Source organism: Castor canadensis, chromosome 2 (assembly GCF_047511655.1).
Source record: "Castor canadensis chromosome 2, mCasCan1.hap1v2, whole genome shotgun sequence".
In the NCBI taxonomy this organism is placed as follows: domain Eukaryota; kingdom Metazoa; phylum Chordata; class Mammalia; order Rodentia; family Castoridae; genus Castor; species Castor canadensis.
Genome location: NC_133387.1, coordinates 179,002,515 through 179,019,894, shown reverse-complemented (window position 1 = coordinate 179,019,894; position 17,380 = coordinate 179,002,515). Strand labels below are relative to the sequence as shown.

The window sequence follows — 17,380 nt, the reverse complement described above, 5'->3', positions numbered from 1 at the left end:
ACCTGCCTGTGTCCAGCCCAGGCGCGTCAGCATGTGCCTTAGAGCCTCTGAGGCCTCAAGAGACCCGCTTGGGTGCCACTGGGCGGGAGGGGGACACCCAGGAGGGCTCTTCCTGCCTCAGAGCACCCACAGGAGAAAGTGGTAGCTGCTCTGCTCTCTGTTGTCTTCTCTGCTCCATTTGTTCTGGCGTCTTTGCACTCCCTTTGCTCAGTCTCTCTCAGTCAGGCTCTTTTTCTTCATATTCCCATTCTCCTCTGTGCTTTCTCTCTCTTTACCATTTTCCTCCTTTCTCTCCTTGGTGGCTTTCAGCGCTGCGCCTTCTCCAGGCTCTTTGCGCTCTACCCATTTTTCCTCCCTCCTTTCCTCTCCTGCCCTGTCTCTTCCCCTCTCCCTTCCGCTTACCCTTCAACACATCTGTTTCTAATCTGAGCACTCAGAGGCGCCTATTTGAAACAAAAAAGCACCCCCCACCCTCAGACCTGGCATAGAAATTCCTAGATGAAACTTCCCTCCCCCAATTCTTCAGTTTCCCCAGATATTCCTGAAACCAAACACCACCCTAAAAAGTACCCTCCACACCAGACGGTTCAAGCCAAACTCGACCAGGAAACGCCCCCACCCCTGTAGCCTGTTCGATGGCCCAGATGTGTGAGATATTTTCGATGGCCGACTGGGCGGTCCTCCGCTGCCAGATGTGCTCCTCCGCGGCGGGGAGGCAGGGATCGAAGGGTCGGCGCACTCAGAGGCTGCGGAGACAACCATGCAGAAGACAAGTCTCCCCCGACGCTGGGCTGGGTTGGCCCGGGGCCATCTAAACTCCCACCCTCCCCGAGGCACTCACCTAGCCAGAGGAGGAGGAGAAGGGACATCCCGATCCCCGGACGCGGGCACTTCCCCGCTCAGCGCTGCTTGGCTGTGGGGCTGTCGGGAACAGCCGACGGACCTTTGGCGAGATGGGCGCGGCGCCTGGGCGTGCGCCCGGGGGGCTGCAGCCATGTGCAGGCGCGGGAGCCGGCCCCGCGCCCCGTGCCTCGCGCCCGGAGCCCGGGTCCCCGCGCCCTGCGCTCCTGGGCACTGAGGGCTTCTAGCGCTCTCCCCACCAGCTTGCGCCCGGACAGGAGCCCGGACAGGGTCAGGGAGGAAAAGGCGAGGCGGAAAGGCGCTACCGCTTCATGGAACACTTTTCCCTGTTTGGAAAGAAAAACGAGTGAAGAAAGGGAGAGAAAAAAATTGAGCTGGAACCACATGGTTACCTCCTACCGCAGCCCCTCCCTCTCTCCTCCCTCCCCCTCTCGCTGCCTCCCTCCCTTGCTCGCAGCGTTTGGGGTGAGCTGCGGGGGCTGCTCTAACGGGAGGGGACAGCTGGCCCCGCAGGGCTCTACCTCCGGCCTTGGAGGGAAGGCCGGGGGCTTCGGGGCGATCCCGCGGCTGTGCGGCTGCGAGAGGCGCTCGGCGCATTGATTCTGTGTAGGAGAGAATCCTAACACTTGGGCCAAGAGCCGGTGGATGAGGCCTTGCCATTCTGTCTCTTTCTCTCTCTCTCTCTCTTCTCTCTCTCTCTCTCTCTCTCTCTCTCTCTCTCTCTCTCTCTCTCTCTCTCTCTCTCTCTCTCTCTCTCTCTCTCTCTCTCTCTCTCTCTCTCTCTCTCTCTCCTGTCTCTCCCCCCCTTCCCCTCCTCCCTCTCCCTTTGTGCCCCTCCCCATTTCTCTTTTACTCACATTCTTCTTTCCCCCTCTCCTCTCCCCTCCCTTTGGGATCTGGTCTTAGAAAGCTACCAGACCCACCACTTAGAAAGTGGAGCTCTCCGTGTGGGATGCTAAGAGGTCGCCAACCAGCATTGGGTTGCTGCTTTTCTGGCTTAACTGTCTGCCTTAGCCCCTAGCATCCACACAGCCTGGCCTTCCCTAGTGTCTGTCCGTCTGTCTCTCTCTCTCCTGTCAGTTTTTACAGTAGCCTTGCCCTCAGTCTGGACAAAGCTGAACTAGCTTTCACCCCAGGGAAGTGGAGTGGGGTTTGTGGGGTTCTTAAGGCACCCCAGGGAAATGGAGAACTTTAAGAAGCATTGGAACAAACTGTATTGCACGTAGCTCTGGGCAAAATATGCGCCACTCCATTTCAGGAAGAAAAGAAGGCAGAGGGAATAGAATGCCCTCTGCTCTAGGGCTGCACTCCCAGGACCAGGGACAGGCAGGAGACTGGCAGGTGACAGGAGCCACCCCCCACTTCCACTTCCCCTGTGGTCTGCTGTTGGGAATTTATACTTAAGAACTCTGAGGCTCCTCTCAAGAAAAGGGCACTGAGGACCACGCTCGGGTCTCTACCACTGGGAGCTCCTGCCCTGCACTGTCCTGTGCTTCCTAGAAGTCACAGACCTGCCTTCTCTGGTGCCAGGCTCTGGATGTCGCTGGAGGCCTGACTGAGGGTGCACTTGCCCACGGTCTGCCTTATCTGCCTAGATTGCGACCTAGGACCACAGCCTGAGAAGCAGGGCTGCACTAAGAGATGAAGCCCTCCAGGCTGGCTGGCTACTGGTCACATGTTTGCCTTGTCTTTCCACCCCTCACTCCAGGGCCCCAAGTCCTCTGTAACTGGCTTAGTACTTCCCAGTTGTAATGAAAACCAGAACCCATTTCATAGATGAGGAAAGCAGAGGCCAGGAAAGGTTATGGAACTCCCACAAGGTCACTCAGAAGTGTTGGCAAAAGTGGGGGCTATTCTTGGGGTGTTGGGATCAGTGTGGAGTTGCTAGTAGAATTACAGCATTCATTCACTCACTCCCTCAGTCACTCCTTCAATAACCATTTTTCAGGCATCCACTCTGTGCCAGATGCTTCAATAGGCATTGAGGACCTAAAGTAAATATAATTTAGTAATTAATTGATATTTTAAAAAATTTCAATACTATGGACCAGGAAGCATATTAATTAATGTTTGCATTTTCATTTAATATTCCTTCTTTCTCTCTGGATTGAGCCCAGGGCCTCACGGATGCTACGCAAAGTACTCTACCACTGAGCTGCAACCCCAGCCCCTATTTAATTCTTAGGGCTGTTAAAAAAAAAATAGGCATTTTTATTCCATTTTAAAGATAAGAAAATTGCAATTTAGGAAGGTTAAATATTTTACCCAGGATTACAAAATGTTAAAACCCCTCCAATTCCAACATTAACATTCTAATTTAGTATTTTAAAAGATTACATTTCATATTATGTAGTATTTAAAAGGTTTCTTTGACTCTAAAGTAATTTTGGTTTTCATGTAACACTTCCTGTCTAACAGGGAAAGAGATATATTCACAGTTCTAAATTGTATTGAAAAAAAGCATTATTTTGTGTGTGCTGAAAAAACAGTGAATTCTTTGTAAAGGCTGAGGAAGGTAGGAGGGAAACTACATAAAAAATAATTTTTGTTATTTCTGCTTTACAATATTTAAAAATGTTTGACATAATTTCAGATTTACAGAAAAGTAGAAAAAAATAGTACAAAGTTCTTGGATACTCTTTATCAAGTTTCCCCTCTTCATTTCTTTCTGTGGCCATTGGTGGCCTTTCTCATGGCTTGGCAGTACCATGGCTATTTATCATGTGTGTTTTAGACCTGCACTGATCAAGCCAAAGGTATCAAGAGGACTTCAGCCCTAAGTGGTTAGTCATCAGCATAGAAAGTGATAAGGTCATCTGAGACAGGGTCAGAAATGGTCAGTTTTCCCAGGACCAAAGTCTACCAGCCAATAAATAGATAGGCTAATTTTTAGACCTAGGAGATGACTGTCCCTAAATTAAAACTTCTTTCCTGGGCCAGAAGAGCCAAGATTCTGGGATGGCTTTTAATTCAGCAGCTCATGCCTGCTTACATTGGGTCCCACAGAGACTGGGCTAGGTGCCCTGGGGAATTCAGAGCAATGTGGCAATCCTGACCCTTAATGGATCTTGAAGTCAGTGGGAGAAAAAAACTTCAACATGTGAAATGTTTCAGGCTGGGGATGTGGTTCAAGTAGTAGAGGACCTCCTGGCAAGCTCAAGGCCCTGAGTTCAAACCCCAGGACCACCAAAAACAAGAGAAAAATAAAAATATGAAATGTTTCAGCAACAGTACAAGAAAATTACATAGTTATCATGGCTCAAGTGGTAGAGTGAGTGGCTCCCTAGCAAGTATGAGGCCCTGAGTTCAAACCCTAGTAGTACTACCCCCCCAAATGTTATGTGTGTGTAAAAGTCAATGACCCTGACAGTAAGAAACACTGGGAATTCCAAGGAAGGAAGGCTCACGATAGGCTTGAGGTGGGGATTGAAGAACAATGCTGAAGGCAGACATTAGGTATGAATAGAATTCCTTAGTTGAGAGGACCAGGTGAGGCATTCTGGGGCACACACCTGGAGTTTGGAATAGCTTTGGTGTATTAAGGGGGCATTGAGTGACATGAAACATGTGAAGTGAAAATTGAATGTTGGAGCAAAATGCCCTGAAATGATTGGCCTGAAGTAAAATCATGAAGGGATCTAAAAGTCAGGCAAAGACTGAAATTTGATCTGCAGTTTCTTGTCAAAACAATGTTAACAGAAGTACCTCCATGAGAGCCACAGGAAGCATAAATTGGCAACTTCTACCCAGAGGTGATCACAAGGGTTGGTCAGGGTAGAGAAATTTTGTACCCCTTTTATATCCATCCAATCTTCCTATACATAGGCTTTAACATAGACAATTGACATTGTCTCAGTATTTTGTTAAGTGATATGCATATGCAGCTTTAAGACTTGTCCCTTGTCCTCCCTGCTTTCTGGGGTGTGCCACTGCAAAACTCTCCTCTAAAGGAATCCTGGAGGCTCCACAGGGAGTGCATAATGCCTTGGAAGGGAACCGGATGAACTGGCTGGAACCTATTGCATTAACAGGGTTGATGCCAGGAGGGTAGGGAAAAAAACACAGAAGACATTTAGGAGAAAGATTAAGACATCATTAAGAATCTAACAGCCATTGTGGGTGGGAGAGAGTGTAGAATACAAAAGAGGCACCAAAAATAAGTGTAAGAGACCTCAAAGATTGTTTTACATGAAAAGATTGATAGCAACCATTTATTTGCCCCTCGTAAGCAAGCCTCATATTATCCTATTACAATGGGGAGACTGAGGTTCAGAAAACTGAATGAATTACATGGCAACCCATAGCTAGTAAGTTACTAAGGCAAGCTATAAAGGTAAGAAAATTCAAACCTTTTAGACATTACTATCTGGACTGGTCTGCTGTCAAACTAGGAAGTCAGATGAGTTAACTTGTCAGGACCAGAAAGATAAATTGCTCAATTACTTTGAGAGATGGTGACTTTGAGGGGTTGATAAACCATCATCCATTCATTTCTCCATCCATCTTTCCATTTTTTTTCTTCCAATCAATAATTCAAGGTTGGTAGTGCAGCTCAGAGGCAGAGTGCATTCCTATCAAAAACAGAAAATCCAGTAAATCTCTGTCAGGAACCTAGTATGTGCCAAGCACTGAAAAATCAATGGTGACCAAAGAAAAGGTGTCTTTGGCCTCCACAAGCTTCTGGTGAGTTAAGGGAGAGGGACACAAGCAATTGTAAGAAAGTGCAGAGCTGTGGAGATCATACCAGCACCCTGTGCCTCATGGAGATGTCAAGTTCAAAAGCCTGAAAGTAGAGTCCTATAAACTGAGAGGGAGGGGAGGGTAGGAAGAGGGAGACCTCTGTGACTCTCCTATCTCATAGGACGTGTCCCTTTGAGGCCCTGAATCCAGTGATCCAAGGTCATAAGGACATCAAGGAGGGGGCAGCAACTTTGGGCTCATAGTGGCTATGAAGAGTTCCCTTGAATTCATCAAGCCTTTCCTTCCTCTTTGCCTAGCATTGGAATGAGGAAGAAGTGAATTTGTGATGAAGCGCCTACTGCAGTGTCTAACACATATGAGACTTGGCAAATATTTGTTCCAACTAAAACTAAAGTGGAATTCATAGGATTTCATTCTTTGCAGTGAAAGAAGCCAATTTATGTGTCATTTCCTTTTTCTATTAAAACAAGGTTATCTTTACATATTCTTTCCTTTCCTGCAAAGATGCTTCTCATCTAGGCTGGTCAGTGTGCTGTTTCTTTTTATGGCTGAACAGTAAGAGGCCCCAGCTGGCTTCCAGGGTCTTGCCTGGAAAACTTTTACTGAGGCTATGTCTGAGGCCCTGTGTGCTGGGGAGGCTAAGGAATGAGGTGTTCTCATCATAGTAGAGAAAGCAGCTGTTCTGTTCCCAAAGGGGGTGTGTGTTGTTGGAGTGAGGGAGGAGTTTAGAGTAGCTGGGTCCTGTTCTAGCCACACATATGTGAGGACAGTCCCTAGCTCCCTCCACCCATGTGATCAGCTGAGAAGGCGGGGACTTTGTGACTGGTGTTTCCTATAGAATGTTTGTTGTGAAGAAGAAAAAATCTCACCCCCCCCCAACCTGGCTGCCAGCATCCAGGATGCAGAGGTCTGTCTGTCTACCTGGTGGGGTTTTGAGAAGGCCATGGGAGACTCGAAAGCCAAGACGAACATTAGAGAAGGCTCCATCACTGAGAATCTTCAGGATTCTTTGCTCAGTGTCCTACCTTCTTCCCTGGGATCAGCTAGGTTCAGGTTTTTCCATCTTCTACTCTCAGTTTCTATAGACTAACACCCTCAGAGAGGCAATTCCAGGAAGACCAGCTGATTTTGAACTCCAACTACCCTCCTGATTATGCCTAACTGGAGCACCGTTCTTAACCTCTCTTAGCCTGAATTATTTCATTTTAAGATTTCACTTTTGAGGGCTCAAGCAGTAGAGTGCCTTTGTAGCAAGCATGAGGCCCTGAGTTCAAACCCTAGTACCACCAAAAAACAAAACAAAACAAAAAAAATTTCACTTCTGCTTGTTTAGAAGACTGTGTGGGAAACTATAAAGAAAGCTCCTAGCATAGGGCAGGTTGGTGCTGAGCAAGCTTGTATTTACTTAAATTAATGCAACAATGTATGCCCTGACTCCAGGATATATAGTAACTGGATCAGCAGAGAGCCCTTCCCCTCTCAAAGAAGCAAAGAATATTCCTAAACTGGGTGCCTGTAATTGCTGCATTTGGGAGTCTCAGGCAGGAGGATCTCCCCAGTTCAAGGCCAGCCTGGGCTATACAGAGAGATTCTGTCTCAAAAATAAATCAAAATCAAAATAAAAAAGACAATTCCTCTGCTCTCTCCCTTTCATACATTGTTCCCTGTCTCTGAGATGAGATTAAAAGAAGGTTTTTCTTTGGCTAATGATACTCAGAAATACCCACAAAGAAGCTGGCACAAGGGAGCCAAATGAGGCAGGGGTGAGATTAAGTTCTAAATCTCACATTCCAAAAGGGATATCAAAGCATCAGTTCTAACTTTTTATTTTACTGAAAAGGACACCAACTCAAGCAGGAGCATGTTGAAGGCCACACAGCTAGCTGGGGGCACAGAGGCACTAAAAACCCTAGTCTAACTCCTAGTTTAGTGTTCTTGTCACTGTGTCCCACTGATCTTCTGTAATTTCTGAGTGACTTCTCCCCAAGACCATCTGATGGGTGAACAGACCCATGTCTGGCTTTAATCTGCAGCCAAACTGAGACCTGGTGATTTTTCTGAGAATCTGGTATCATTTCCCTCTGTTGCCATGTAGGCCCCTGGCAGGGAAATTGCCATACCAGAAGACAGAAATGGTTCCTGTCTTCCTGGCTGGGGAAGAGTAGCTTGCTGTTCCCATCAGCATAAAAGATGTATTCCAGCTTGGAAGTCACACTTCACCCCACCACTGTGCAGCAGCTGTCTGCACTATCAAGTTGGATGACCCCTAGAGTTCCTTTTGGTCTAACTTTCTCATTTTGTAGATGGAGACCCAGCCAGGGGACGTGCTATCACAGGGTCATGCTTGTTAGAGGCAGAGCCAAGTTTGAAACCAGGCTTCCTAGGGTCTGGCCATTTTCTCTTTCTAGCATGTGGACAGTTATCCTTCAGAACAGCTCTGCCTCTTCCTAAAAAGTCAGGAACCAGAGCAGAAGACTCCATGGTGTCTACTGGCAGAAACAGGTGTACTAGGACCCTGGGAAGAGCTGGGATTATTTTGTAGTAATGGATGTGACCAGTTGAAGCCATAGAACAAAGGTGAGAATATTACAGTACATGCAAAGCTTGAACAGGCCCAGGCCACTGGTGTCCTAACTGTGGGGAACTCAGAGTATGTGGCTGAGATGTTACAAGCTGTCAGCAGCTGCTTGCAGCTGCTCATTGCCAAGACTGATGTCTGTGGTGGCCAAACTCAGGAGATGGGAGGGGAGGAGGAATGTCCCCTACCTCAATCACCACATGCAGAGAACTACAAGATACAAACTCCTCCGGCCATTGTCTTGCAACCTCTTGCATCTTCTCTGTTCCCAGGAGGTGAGGGGAAGTATATGACAGTCACAGCCTGAAACTAGTGTTCAAGAGGCAGTGAAGAGTGGTGGGTCAGCCACTACTGTGATGTTAGCCAACTAGAATGGAGCCCTCCTGGCACTGTCCCCTACTGAGCCAGCCTGAACAAATTACAAACCTCTCAGTGTCACAGTTATTTTATCTGAAGGAAATAAAGATTCTAGTGCCTTGTAAACTGTGAAATTCTTTATGACTATGAGATAAACATGATTAGGAGTATAAATTTGTAGGAACTGTCAAAATCTAATGGGAATCAGTCATTCTTTTTTGTATCCCAGATTGCTCAATTTCAATAGAGAATCTATCAGTCCACAAGGGTTTTGTGTGGCCCATGAAGGGCTCAAGAAGAAATAGGACCCAGGCCTAGGACTCAGGGTTCGCCCCTCCCCCTGACTTCCCAGGGGAAGTGCCCAGAACATAGAGGCCAGGTAGACACTGTCCACTGGCTGACCCAGTCCCATTCCCAATTCTTTCCAGCTCACCTCCATCAAAGAGGCTAGAAAGAGAAATGGTCACTTTCCCAGCCTCCCTTGCCTCTAAGGAAGGCCACATGACACAGTTATAGCCAACAAGTCAGGTGTAATAGAAGTCAGTTAGGGAGCTTTTGTAAACTCTGCTTTATACTTTCTGCAAACCAGAACTGGATTTTGCCCTTAAGGGGCAACCAGTTTAGGGTGTGTGGCTAAACTGGTAGACCACCTGCTTAGCAAGCGAAGGCCCTGAGTTTGTACTGCCAAAAAAAAAAAAAAAATTAAGAGGGCAGGGGATATATAATATACTCTTAATAAGCAGACTAAGGTAAAGAGTGATTGGCCTAAGACAGGCACAGGTGAGGTGCTGTGGAACTTGAAAAGATGGAAATTTTTCCTTCCTTGTAGTTTCAGGGACTGCTTCCTGGAGAGCGGGCATTTGAGGTGGGTAGGATTCGAACTCTCAAGGTTGAGAAATTTAGAATGCCTCCTAATCCCAATCTTAGCAGCCTCATGTCTCCTCACTCTTCCTTACCACCTGATAGGAATCTAAATGTTAATGTCAGGTAGCAATTATAACTGTGGAGAAGATCCAATATAATTATAGCTTATATTCACAGAGCACTTTCTTCTGAAGTCCTTTAAAGATCCAACCTAACTCATCTCTCTGAAGTGGGCAGGGATAGATAAAGAGTAAATAGACATGAAGTGACTTCTGTGACTGTAGAGTTGTTTGGGAAGAGCACCTGCCCAACACCCCCATCACACCATCCTTTCTGCAACTCTTCACCTTCACCACACAGACTCCTGCCTTCACCTGTCCCCGTGTGCACACGTGCCCTGCAATTGTGGAGGAAGGTGTCTTATCTAAGAAGTATCTGCAGAGTGAATCCATGTGCCTATTGAAGGCATATGACATTCCTGTGAGTAGAATCTTTACTTTGAGTTCATTATCCCCAAGAGCAAGTTACTCAAGTGCTTTACCTGGTGACCAGTGGAATGTCTTTCCAAGGTTTCTGGCTGGACCTAGCACAGGCATGTCCACTGAAAACTAACTTGGTTTTATTAGTACCATTCTCTACTCCCTCCAAACCAACCAACCTGAACCAAATAAACCATGCACTTAAAAACCATCCATCTTATGGGCTGAGGGTGTGGTTTAAGTGGTAAAGCACCTGCCTAGCAAGTGTAATGTCCTAAGTTCAAACACCAGTAATAGTCAAAAAAAAAAAAATCCCTCTATACCCTCAGTTGGATGGTAAATATATATATATATATATATATTCACAGAGAGAAAACTGGTGTTGGGACAAAAAATTGAGACCCTTGTTTACTGTTAGTGGGAGTTTAAAATGTGCAGCCACTATGGAAGACAGCATAGAAGTTCCTCAACAAATTAAAAATGGAATTATCATGTGTTCCAACAATTTCATTTCTAGATATATACGTGAAAGAGTTGAAAACAGGGTCTTGAAGATCTCTTTCTCTCTCTTCTGGGGATTGAACCCAGGGCCTGGGGCTTGCTAGAAAGCACTCTACCACTGGCTACACCTCTAGACAGATACATTCTGATTCATGCTACAGCATGGACGAGCCTCGAAGGCACTGTGCTAAGGGACGTAAGCCAGTTACAGAAAGACCATTTATATGAAATATATACAGTAATCAATTCACAAAGACAGAAAGGAGAATGGTGGCTTCCAGAGGCTGGGAGGCAGGGCATGGAGGGAAGATGTGCAACACCCTAGGTTTGATCCCCAGCATCACACACACACACACACACACACACACACACACACAGGTTTATGTTGTGTGTGTTTTACCATAATAAAAAGAATCATCCATCTACAATATCACTTTCTTCTTAAAAAAATATCACTTTCTTTAAAAATAAAAACCCTGCTCCTAAACTATCTAGATCACATATGATCTGTTATATTTATGTATAGTTTGGAGACAGGGTCTCACTATGCAGCCCCACTTGGCCTCTAACTGGTCATCATTCTGCCTCAGGCTCCCAAGTGCACATCCCAAGGCTGGGTTTTATATTTTTGAAGATCATCATGGTAGAATTAAGAGCCAAGACCTTGAGTCAGAAAGCCAGGTTCAAGTCCCAGCTCTGCTGCTTATTAGTGTTTGTTTTTGTTCTTACTGAACTTAATTTTCCTTGTCATTGGCTGAGTATTATACTACCTACTTTGACTATTTCACCAGGCAGATGTGAATATCTAATTCAATAATTAGTGGTACTATGCTTAACAAACCACAGAACACTAAACAAATATAAGAGATTCTTAGAGGTGTTGGTGAGGGTCTCTCTGGGACCTAGTGTCATATTTTCCAACTTCTCTTGCCAAGAAGTTCCTCCTATCGCACCTCCATTCCATCTAGTGCAGTTTCAGCCAGCTTGAAAATAACCTTTCCATTGGGCTGTTTTCAGATCCTAGGCCTAGAGATCCTTCCATCTGGCAGGTATCAAAGGGGACAGCCGGAACCCTCAAATAGTTTGGAACCACAAACTTTTGGGGCCAAGGACAGAATTCTTCTCCAGGTCCAGTTTGGTTTGCAAATTCCTGGCAGTCATAGCAACCCCCAAAGCAAAGGAAGACTGTTCAGTGTCATTTGGATTGCAGGCTGGTCTCGGAATGTGCTCAGGTTGGCTAGGATGAGTAGCATTCACTGGTTAACACCATGTGCCTCTCCCGCTGGCCCCAGGCTCAAGCCCTGGAGTGACATAGCTTCCTGCCCTTCCTATTGCTCAGCTCCTCATGTACTTCTTTGTCTTCCAGTAGCTCTGCCAGATCACCAGCAGGGAGGGAGTTTCCAGAGGAGGCCACTGGGAGATGGAATTAACTCCACTGTGGATACAAATGCCTACTCTCCATGTGCAGATGTGTGAAGATGGCTTGGGGAAAAAGTGGCCGACAGCATTTCCATGGTAACCTCAAGCATCCTCAATCAGTCATCAGCTGCTTTTATTCAAACCCTGGCAACCAGGGCTGTTTATCCCCTAGATCTTCACATTTTTATGTGGAAAACCTAAACAGTGTTGAGCAATTTCACAATTTAAAAAGAAATTTGTGAAACTGAAATTAATAAGTACTTCAATGTCCCTCTGTCTCTTTCTTTCCATCTTTCTTCTTCCCTCCTCTTCTCATCACTCCCCTTTCTCTGTCTCTATCTCTATCTCTTGCCTCTCTCCCTCTTTCTTTCTTCCTCCTTTCCTCTCTCTGTTTCCCTCTCTATACATTGACAATGATGTATTATGTCATTTTCATTAATTGTTACATTGATGATGACAAAATTTTTATGTATTTGAAAGCAGGGGCTCTACCACTTGAGCCATTCTACTAGCCCTGTTTTTGAGATTAGGTTTCATGAACTATTTGCCTAGGCTGGCTTTGAACTGTGATCCTCCTGATCTCTCTGCCTCCCAAGTAACTAGCATTACAGGAGTGAGCCACTGGCACCTGGCAAGAATTTCTGATTATGTGCAATGATGGCTAAAAAACAAGTCTTCTTAGATGAAATTTTGAAAATTATAAAAATGTTGCAATATATTCAATAAAGGGCATATTTTAGTAAGTGTAATATGATGTAAGCCTCAAAGGTTTGTGAAAGCCTCAAAATACCCCTACTTAGTATCTCCCCTCCCTTTTCTTTCTTCTTTTTCCTTCTCCCTCCCTTTTCTTTCTCTCTCCCTCCCTCTCTCTTCCCCTTTTCTTCTTTCTTTATTTCCTTGTTCTTCTTTCCTCTCTCTTTTCCTTTCTCCTCCTTCCCTCCCTCTCCATATTCTCCCCTTCTCTCTCTCTTTCCTTCTTCCTCCTGCTCTCCCTTTCCTCATTTACCATTTACCTCTCTGTGTCTGTTGGTGTTCCCCACGCCCCTCAGCCTTCCTACTTTCCTTTCTTCTTCTCTTTCCACTGAGGGACACAGTGTCATTGCTTCTGATTCTGAAGCAGTATGAAATCATGAAGAAGCTGCATTAACTCAGATGGTTTGTGTCTTGCAGGAACCAGGGCACATCACTGTCTGTCTGGTCCTCAGATTCTTTCATTTATAAAATGAAGAAGTAACAGCTGCTTCCAAAGAATTCTTGTAAAAATTAAAACCAGCTAGAATAAAAATGTATCATCAAGCACTGGTTTTTATTATCGTTCCTGCAACAGCTACCCACATGTCACTAGTCCTCACGCGAGCATCACTGCCAAGTCCTCTACTGCTGCATCCTCCTACTAAAGGTATTCCAGAGCCATATAGGATTCTGGTGTTTCTCCTCCCCATGGGAGGTATTCACAATTACTGTGAAGACATTACTTCGTTGTGGAGACCTTAGCTGTGTCAGGTGTCACCTCTTTAGCTGCAGGATCATGAAAGGGAGCCAGCAGCTCTCAGAGGAGAGTGGAGATAGTTGGGGGCATCTAGGGGCTCAGGGCAGTAATTACTTAAACTTACCAATCAGAATGGAAATATTTCAATATTCCCATTGCATGAGGGTGGTTGTACCTCATGTACCATCTGCATATCAGCCTTTCTCATCTTGATATAATCTATTGTTGACATATTCAGTCTTCCAATACTTACAATATTTTTTGTTTTATCTATTTACTTATTTTGTTTTGGTGGGGTTTGGGCTCCCCCCTCCCAGTGCTGTAGCTTGAACCCAGTGCCCTATGTATGCTAGGCAAGCCCTCTGCCACTGAGCTACACCATCAGCCCACTTAAGTTTTGAGGAAGCTGCTTTGTTCAAAGGAGATCACAAAGAAGAGTAAAGAAACTTATGGTCTGATAAGTGAACCATGCCACAGAATCAAATAACCAAGGCAAGAAGAGTATATGAGAAATGTCCTACAAAAGTACACTCATTGTTGGGGATCAGGAGCACAGGGTCACATCTGGCTGGAATCATTATGGAAGTCTTCATTGAGAAGATAAATCTGGAGTTGGGGCATTGACAGATGGGTACAATTTCAATACATGAGTAAAAAGAGGGTGGATGCTCAGATACAGGAAATAGCAAAGACAGAGGCTCAGAGGACAGGAATGGAGGCAGTTTTGAAGCTCTGTGAGTGGCAACATTTGAGGAAGCATAAGAAACTTGGTGGATGTAAGTGCAATCGTGTGGGTTGGATACAATGTGAGAGATTTATTCAGTAGGCAAAGAGAGCTGTAAAAGATATTTGACCTGCGGAGCATCATGGTATACAGGAAGATTGGTTGGATTTATCTGCATACACCAAAAGGGAGGGGATTGGAAGTGGTGGAAGAAAAAGGCGTAGGTGGGGAGGAGTCAGAGATGAATCATTCACCTTTACCACTCCCAATGTTCCAGGTGAGAGGTGAAAGGGGCTGAGGTGGGACAGAAGCCAGGCGCCTGGAAGGAAGAAACTGGTGTAAGTTTTTGAATAGTGAGTGAAGCGATTTGTTTGTTGAATTAGAGAGGACCAAGGAGCACAGGAACAGATGGAGAGAAGCCCATCTTCTTCGATTTCAAGCCAGGATAACCAGAACAGATAAGGTTCTAAAACCAGAACAAAATATACAGCCCAGGACATGCAGCTGGCTAGTAGAAGAAAACCCAGTGAACTTGTGAATGTTGAGCATGAGATGCTGGTGGGAATTGCACCGGTATTCTCCCTTGACCTTGGAGGACTGGTGACCTACCAGGAAAAGGGCAGCTGGGTAGGGGCTGAAATCAAGAACCAGAGTTGCCCACTGTGACAAGAAACAGAAAATTCATGAGTGAGCAGGGTGGTCAGGGGAAATGGCCATCACTAGGCACCAGCAGGTGGAATAAGACAATTGAAGGGGTCCAAGATGGTAGAACCAAACTTTTAGATTCAAAATATTCTTTGAGGTCAGACTGGTGGTTTGGCAACTTGGTGCTGAGGTAACTTGGGTCAGAGTTCCCACACAAGACAATGCGATAGAGTCTCTGGGGGAGCCCCAAAGCCTAACTCATTGTGTCTGAGCTAGGGCCTGGACATCTGCCTTTTTTTTTTTTGTAGTATTGAGATTTGAACTCCGGGCCTTGCACTTGCCAGGCAGATGCTCTACCACTTGAGCCACACACCCAGCTTTTGATTTAGTTGTTTTTCAAGTAGGATCTCACATTTATGCCCAGGCCAGCCAGGACTGAGATCTTCCTATTTACAACTGTCTAATAGCTGGGATGACAGGTGTACACAACCACACCCAGTTTTTACTGGTTGAAACGGGAGTCACAAGAACTTTTTGTGTGGGCAGACCTCAAATATGATACTTGAAGTTTTTGCCTCCCAAGTAGCTAGGATTATAGGTGTGAGCCACTGTACCTGGCTGACATTGGCACTTTTAAGTTTTCTATCTGATTCTTGTTCTCAGCCATGAATCTGGCAGAGCATCGTGCTTGGATTTGCTCAGAATTGTTCCTGGTTGTTGGTCGCGGGGCTGATCCTGTGTACTGGAGAACCTAGTTTTCTTGTTATTCTTGTTGTTGTTGTTGTTTTCTGGAGTTAGGGAAGAGAGAGCAATGTAAAAAGCTGGTCCCCAGACCAGCAAGAGTTGGGTGAGAAGTGGAGGCCTTACATGGATCGGTGATAGAGAAGTTCTGGTCACAGACAAAACACAGAGAAGATAGAGTAAAATACACTGGGCAGAATACCATGCATCCTGCCTCTGCTATGCCACTGAGCTACACCCCAGCCCTCTTCTTTTAAAAAGAGAGTGTAAGGTCCATAGGGCAGGAAATTTTGTGGTTGTTTTTGGTGAGACTGGGGTTTGAACTCAGGGCTTCACACTTGTATAGCAGGCATTACCACTTGACCCACACCACCAGTCCATTTTTCTCTAGTTATTTTGGAGATAAGGTCTCTTGACTATTTTGAACTGAGGTCCAGGCTAACCTTGATCCACAATCTTCCCCAAGTAGCTAGGATTACAGACATTAGCCACTGGCACCCAGCTAGGAATTTTTTTAATCTTGAAAAATTTTCAAACCTAAACATAAAGCAGAGAGAATCATGTTTGCATCCCCCACATTTTCATCACTGCACTTCCACAATTAGCTGCACCTGCTTCATCTTTGCCTGGCTCCCTTCCCCAGCTTCCTCCATCCTGAGGCAGAAGGGCAGGATATCCTATCACCATAGCCCTCTGATCTCTTGTTTTTATCTTCTAGCAGCCCCTGGGCTGGTAATGAAAACAAGTTCTCAGCATGGGAAGAAGGGATTGAGAGACACGCACCAGCTCCCCTTTAATTCCTCATTTGAACACAGAGGCAGTCATGAATTTGGCTTCTTCAGACTGTCACCAAGGTTCCAAGCAGCATACGATGACTCTAACCCAGGGCAATGTCCAAGGATCCCCTCCCTGGGACAGTTAGAAATACAAGATTACTACTCATCAACACAGATAGCTCTGCTCCAGGTGGGTGAAGCTCTGGACAGTAGAGCTCCAAAGGGCACAGAGCAGTAGGAAGGAGCTATGGCCAGCAAGGGAGTTTCTGAACCTGGGTGGTCTCCAGGTCACAGGTCATGAAGATTGCTCTTCAGCCCCCAGCTCCCTCTTCTGATGGAAAAATCTCTCCATTCTGAGCCTACAGCCCACCCTCCCCCACCCACCCCCTTCTACTGCTCTACCTCCACACCAATTATGGAGCAGAAAAACAAGAGAGGCGGAAGAATGAGTTTTGGAAAAACTCAAGTAGCCATAAATCTCCCTAAGCCAGCCAGTTCTCTGAGAGTCAAGAAGGGGTCAGGCTGAAGGCACATGGTGGGTGTCTGTATAAAGAGAAAGCTGCAGAGAAAGCTGGAAATAACCGTGGTGGTGGAGAGGAATTTCTATACAGGGTCCCCAAACACAGAGTCCTGGTTCCTGAGGTGCCAAGAAAGCTTTTCAAGTGGGAATTGTCTGTGCAGTAGCCTTTATCATCCAGGTGTCAGGAACAATGTCATAGTAAGGTGCTAATATTTCGGTGCTTTTAAGCCTCATGGGGTATGGGAACCACAGAAGAAATATGGAATGTCTTGATGGAATGCAATTTTACCAAACATTTTTTTTATTTGTTTAAGGGAGAAATTATTTTGAATGTGATAGGATAGGATGCAATATTTTCATGAGTTTGTGAAGTTAAATACAAGAGTTTAAAGAAGTGTCCCAAAGATAGTGACCTATGTTCTTCCTTCTGTCATTCCGGGTATGGGGGAAATTTGACAGGGGTTACTCCGATGTAACCTGGGGCAGGTGAGCTCTTACTGTTTTGCTGTCTCTGCTCACCTAACGTGTCAACTCTCATCTCCTGGCAGCCTATCTCCTGGGATGGGCTCACTCTTTTCTTTCTCTGAACCTTTGTCCAAATTGTCACTTATGTCTGGGACAACCCTCCTGCTTCCTGACAACCACATCACATTTCTTTTTCTTCTGACAATGCACTTTAAGATCATTTCCCTCAGAAAGCTTTTCCTGATTAAGAAAACTGAACA

At 45.7% G+C, this 17,380-nt stretch overlaps 1 protein-coding gene across 5 annotated transcripts in view; it reads right to left on the bottom strand.

Moving 5' to 3' along the window:
• LOC109697753 (CXADR like cell adhesion molecule) overlaps positions 1-1,484 on the bottom strand; it is a 102,143-nt gene extending 100,659 nt beyond the window's left edge. For 2 of the 5 annotated variants that reach the window (XM_074066512.1, XM_074066513.1), the window contains exon 1: positions 842-1,234. In XM_074066512.1, the coding sequence (XP_073922613.1) occupies positions 842-869 (28 nt within the window). In that variant the 5' untranslated portion in view covers positions 870-1,234. Of the gene's footprint in view, positions 1-841; positions 1,235-1,382 lie in introns of those variants that run through there. The other 3 variants (XM_074066509.1, XM_074066510.1, XM_020181590.2) reach the window with 3 other exon arrangements.
• Between the last annotated feature and the right edge of the window lie 15,896 nt (positions 1,485-17,380).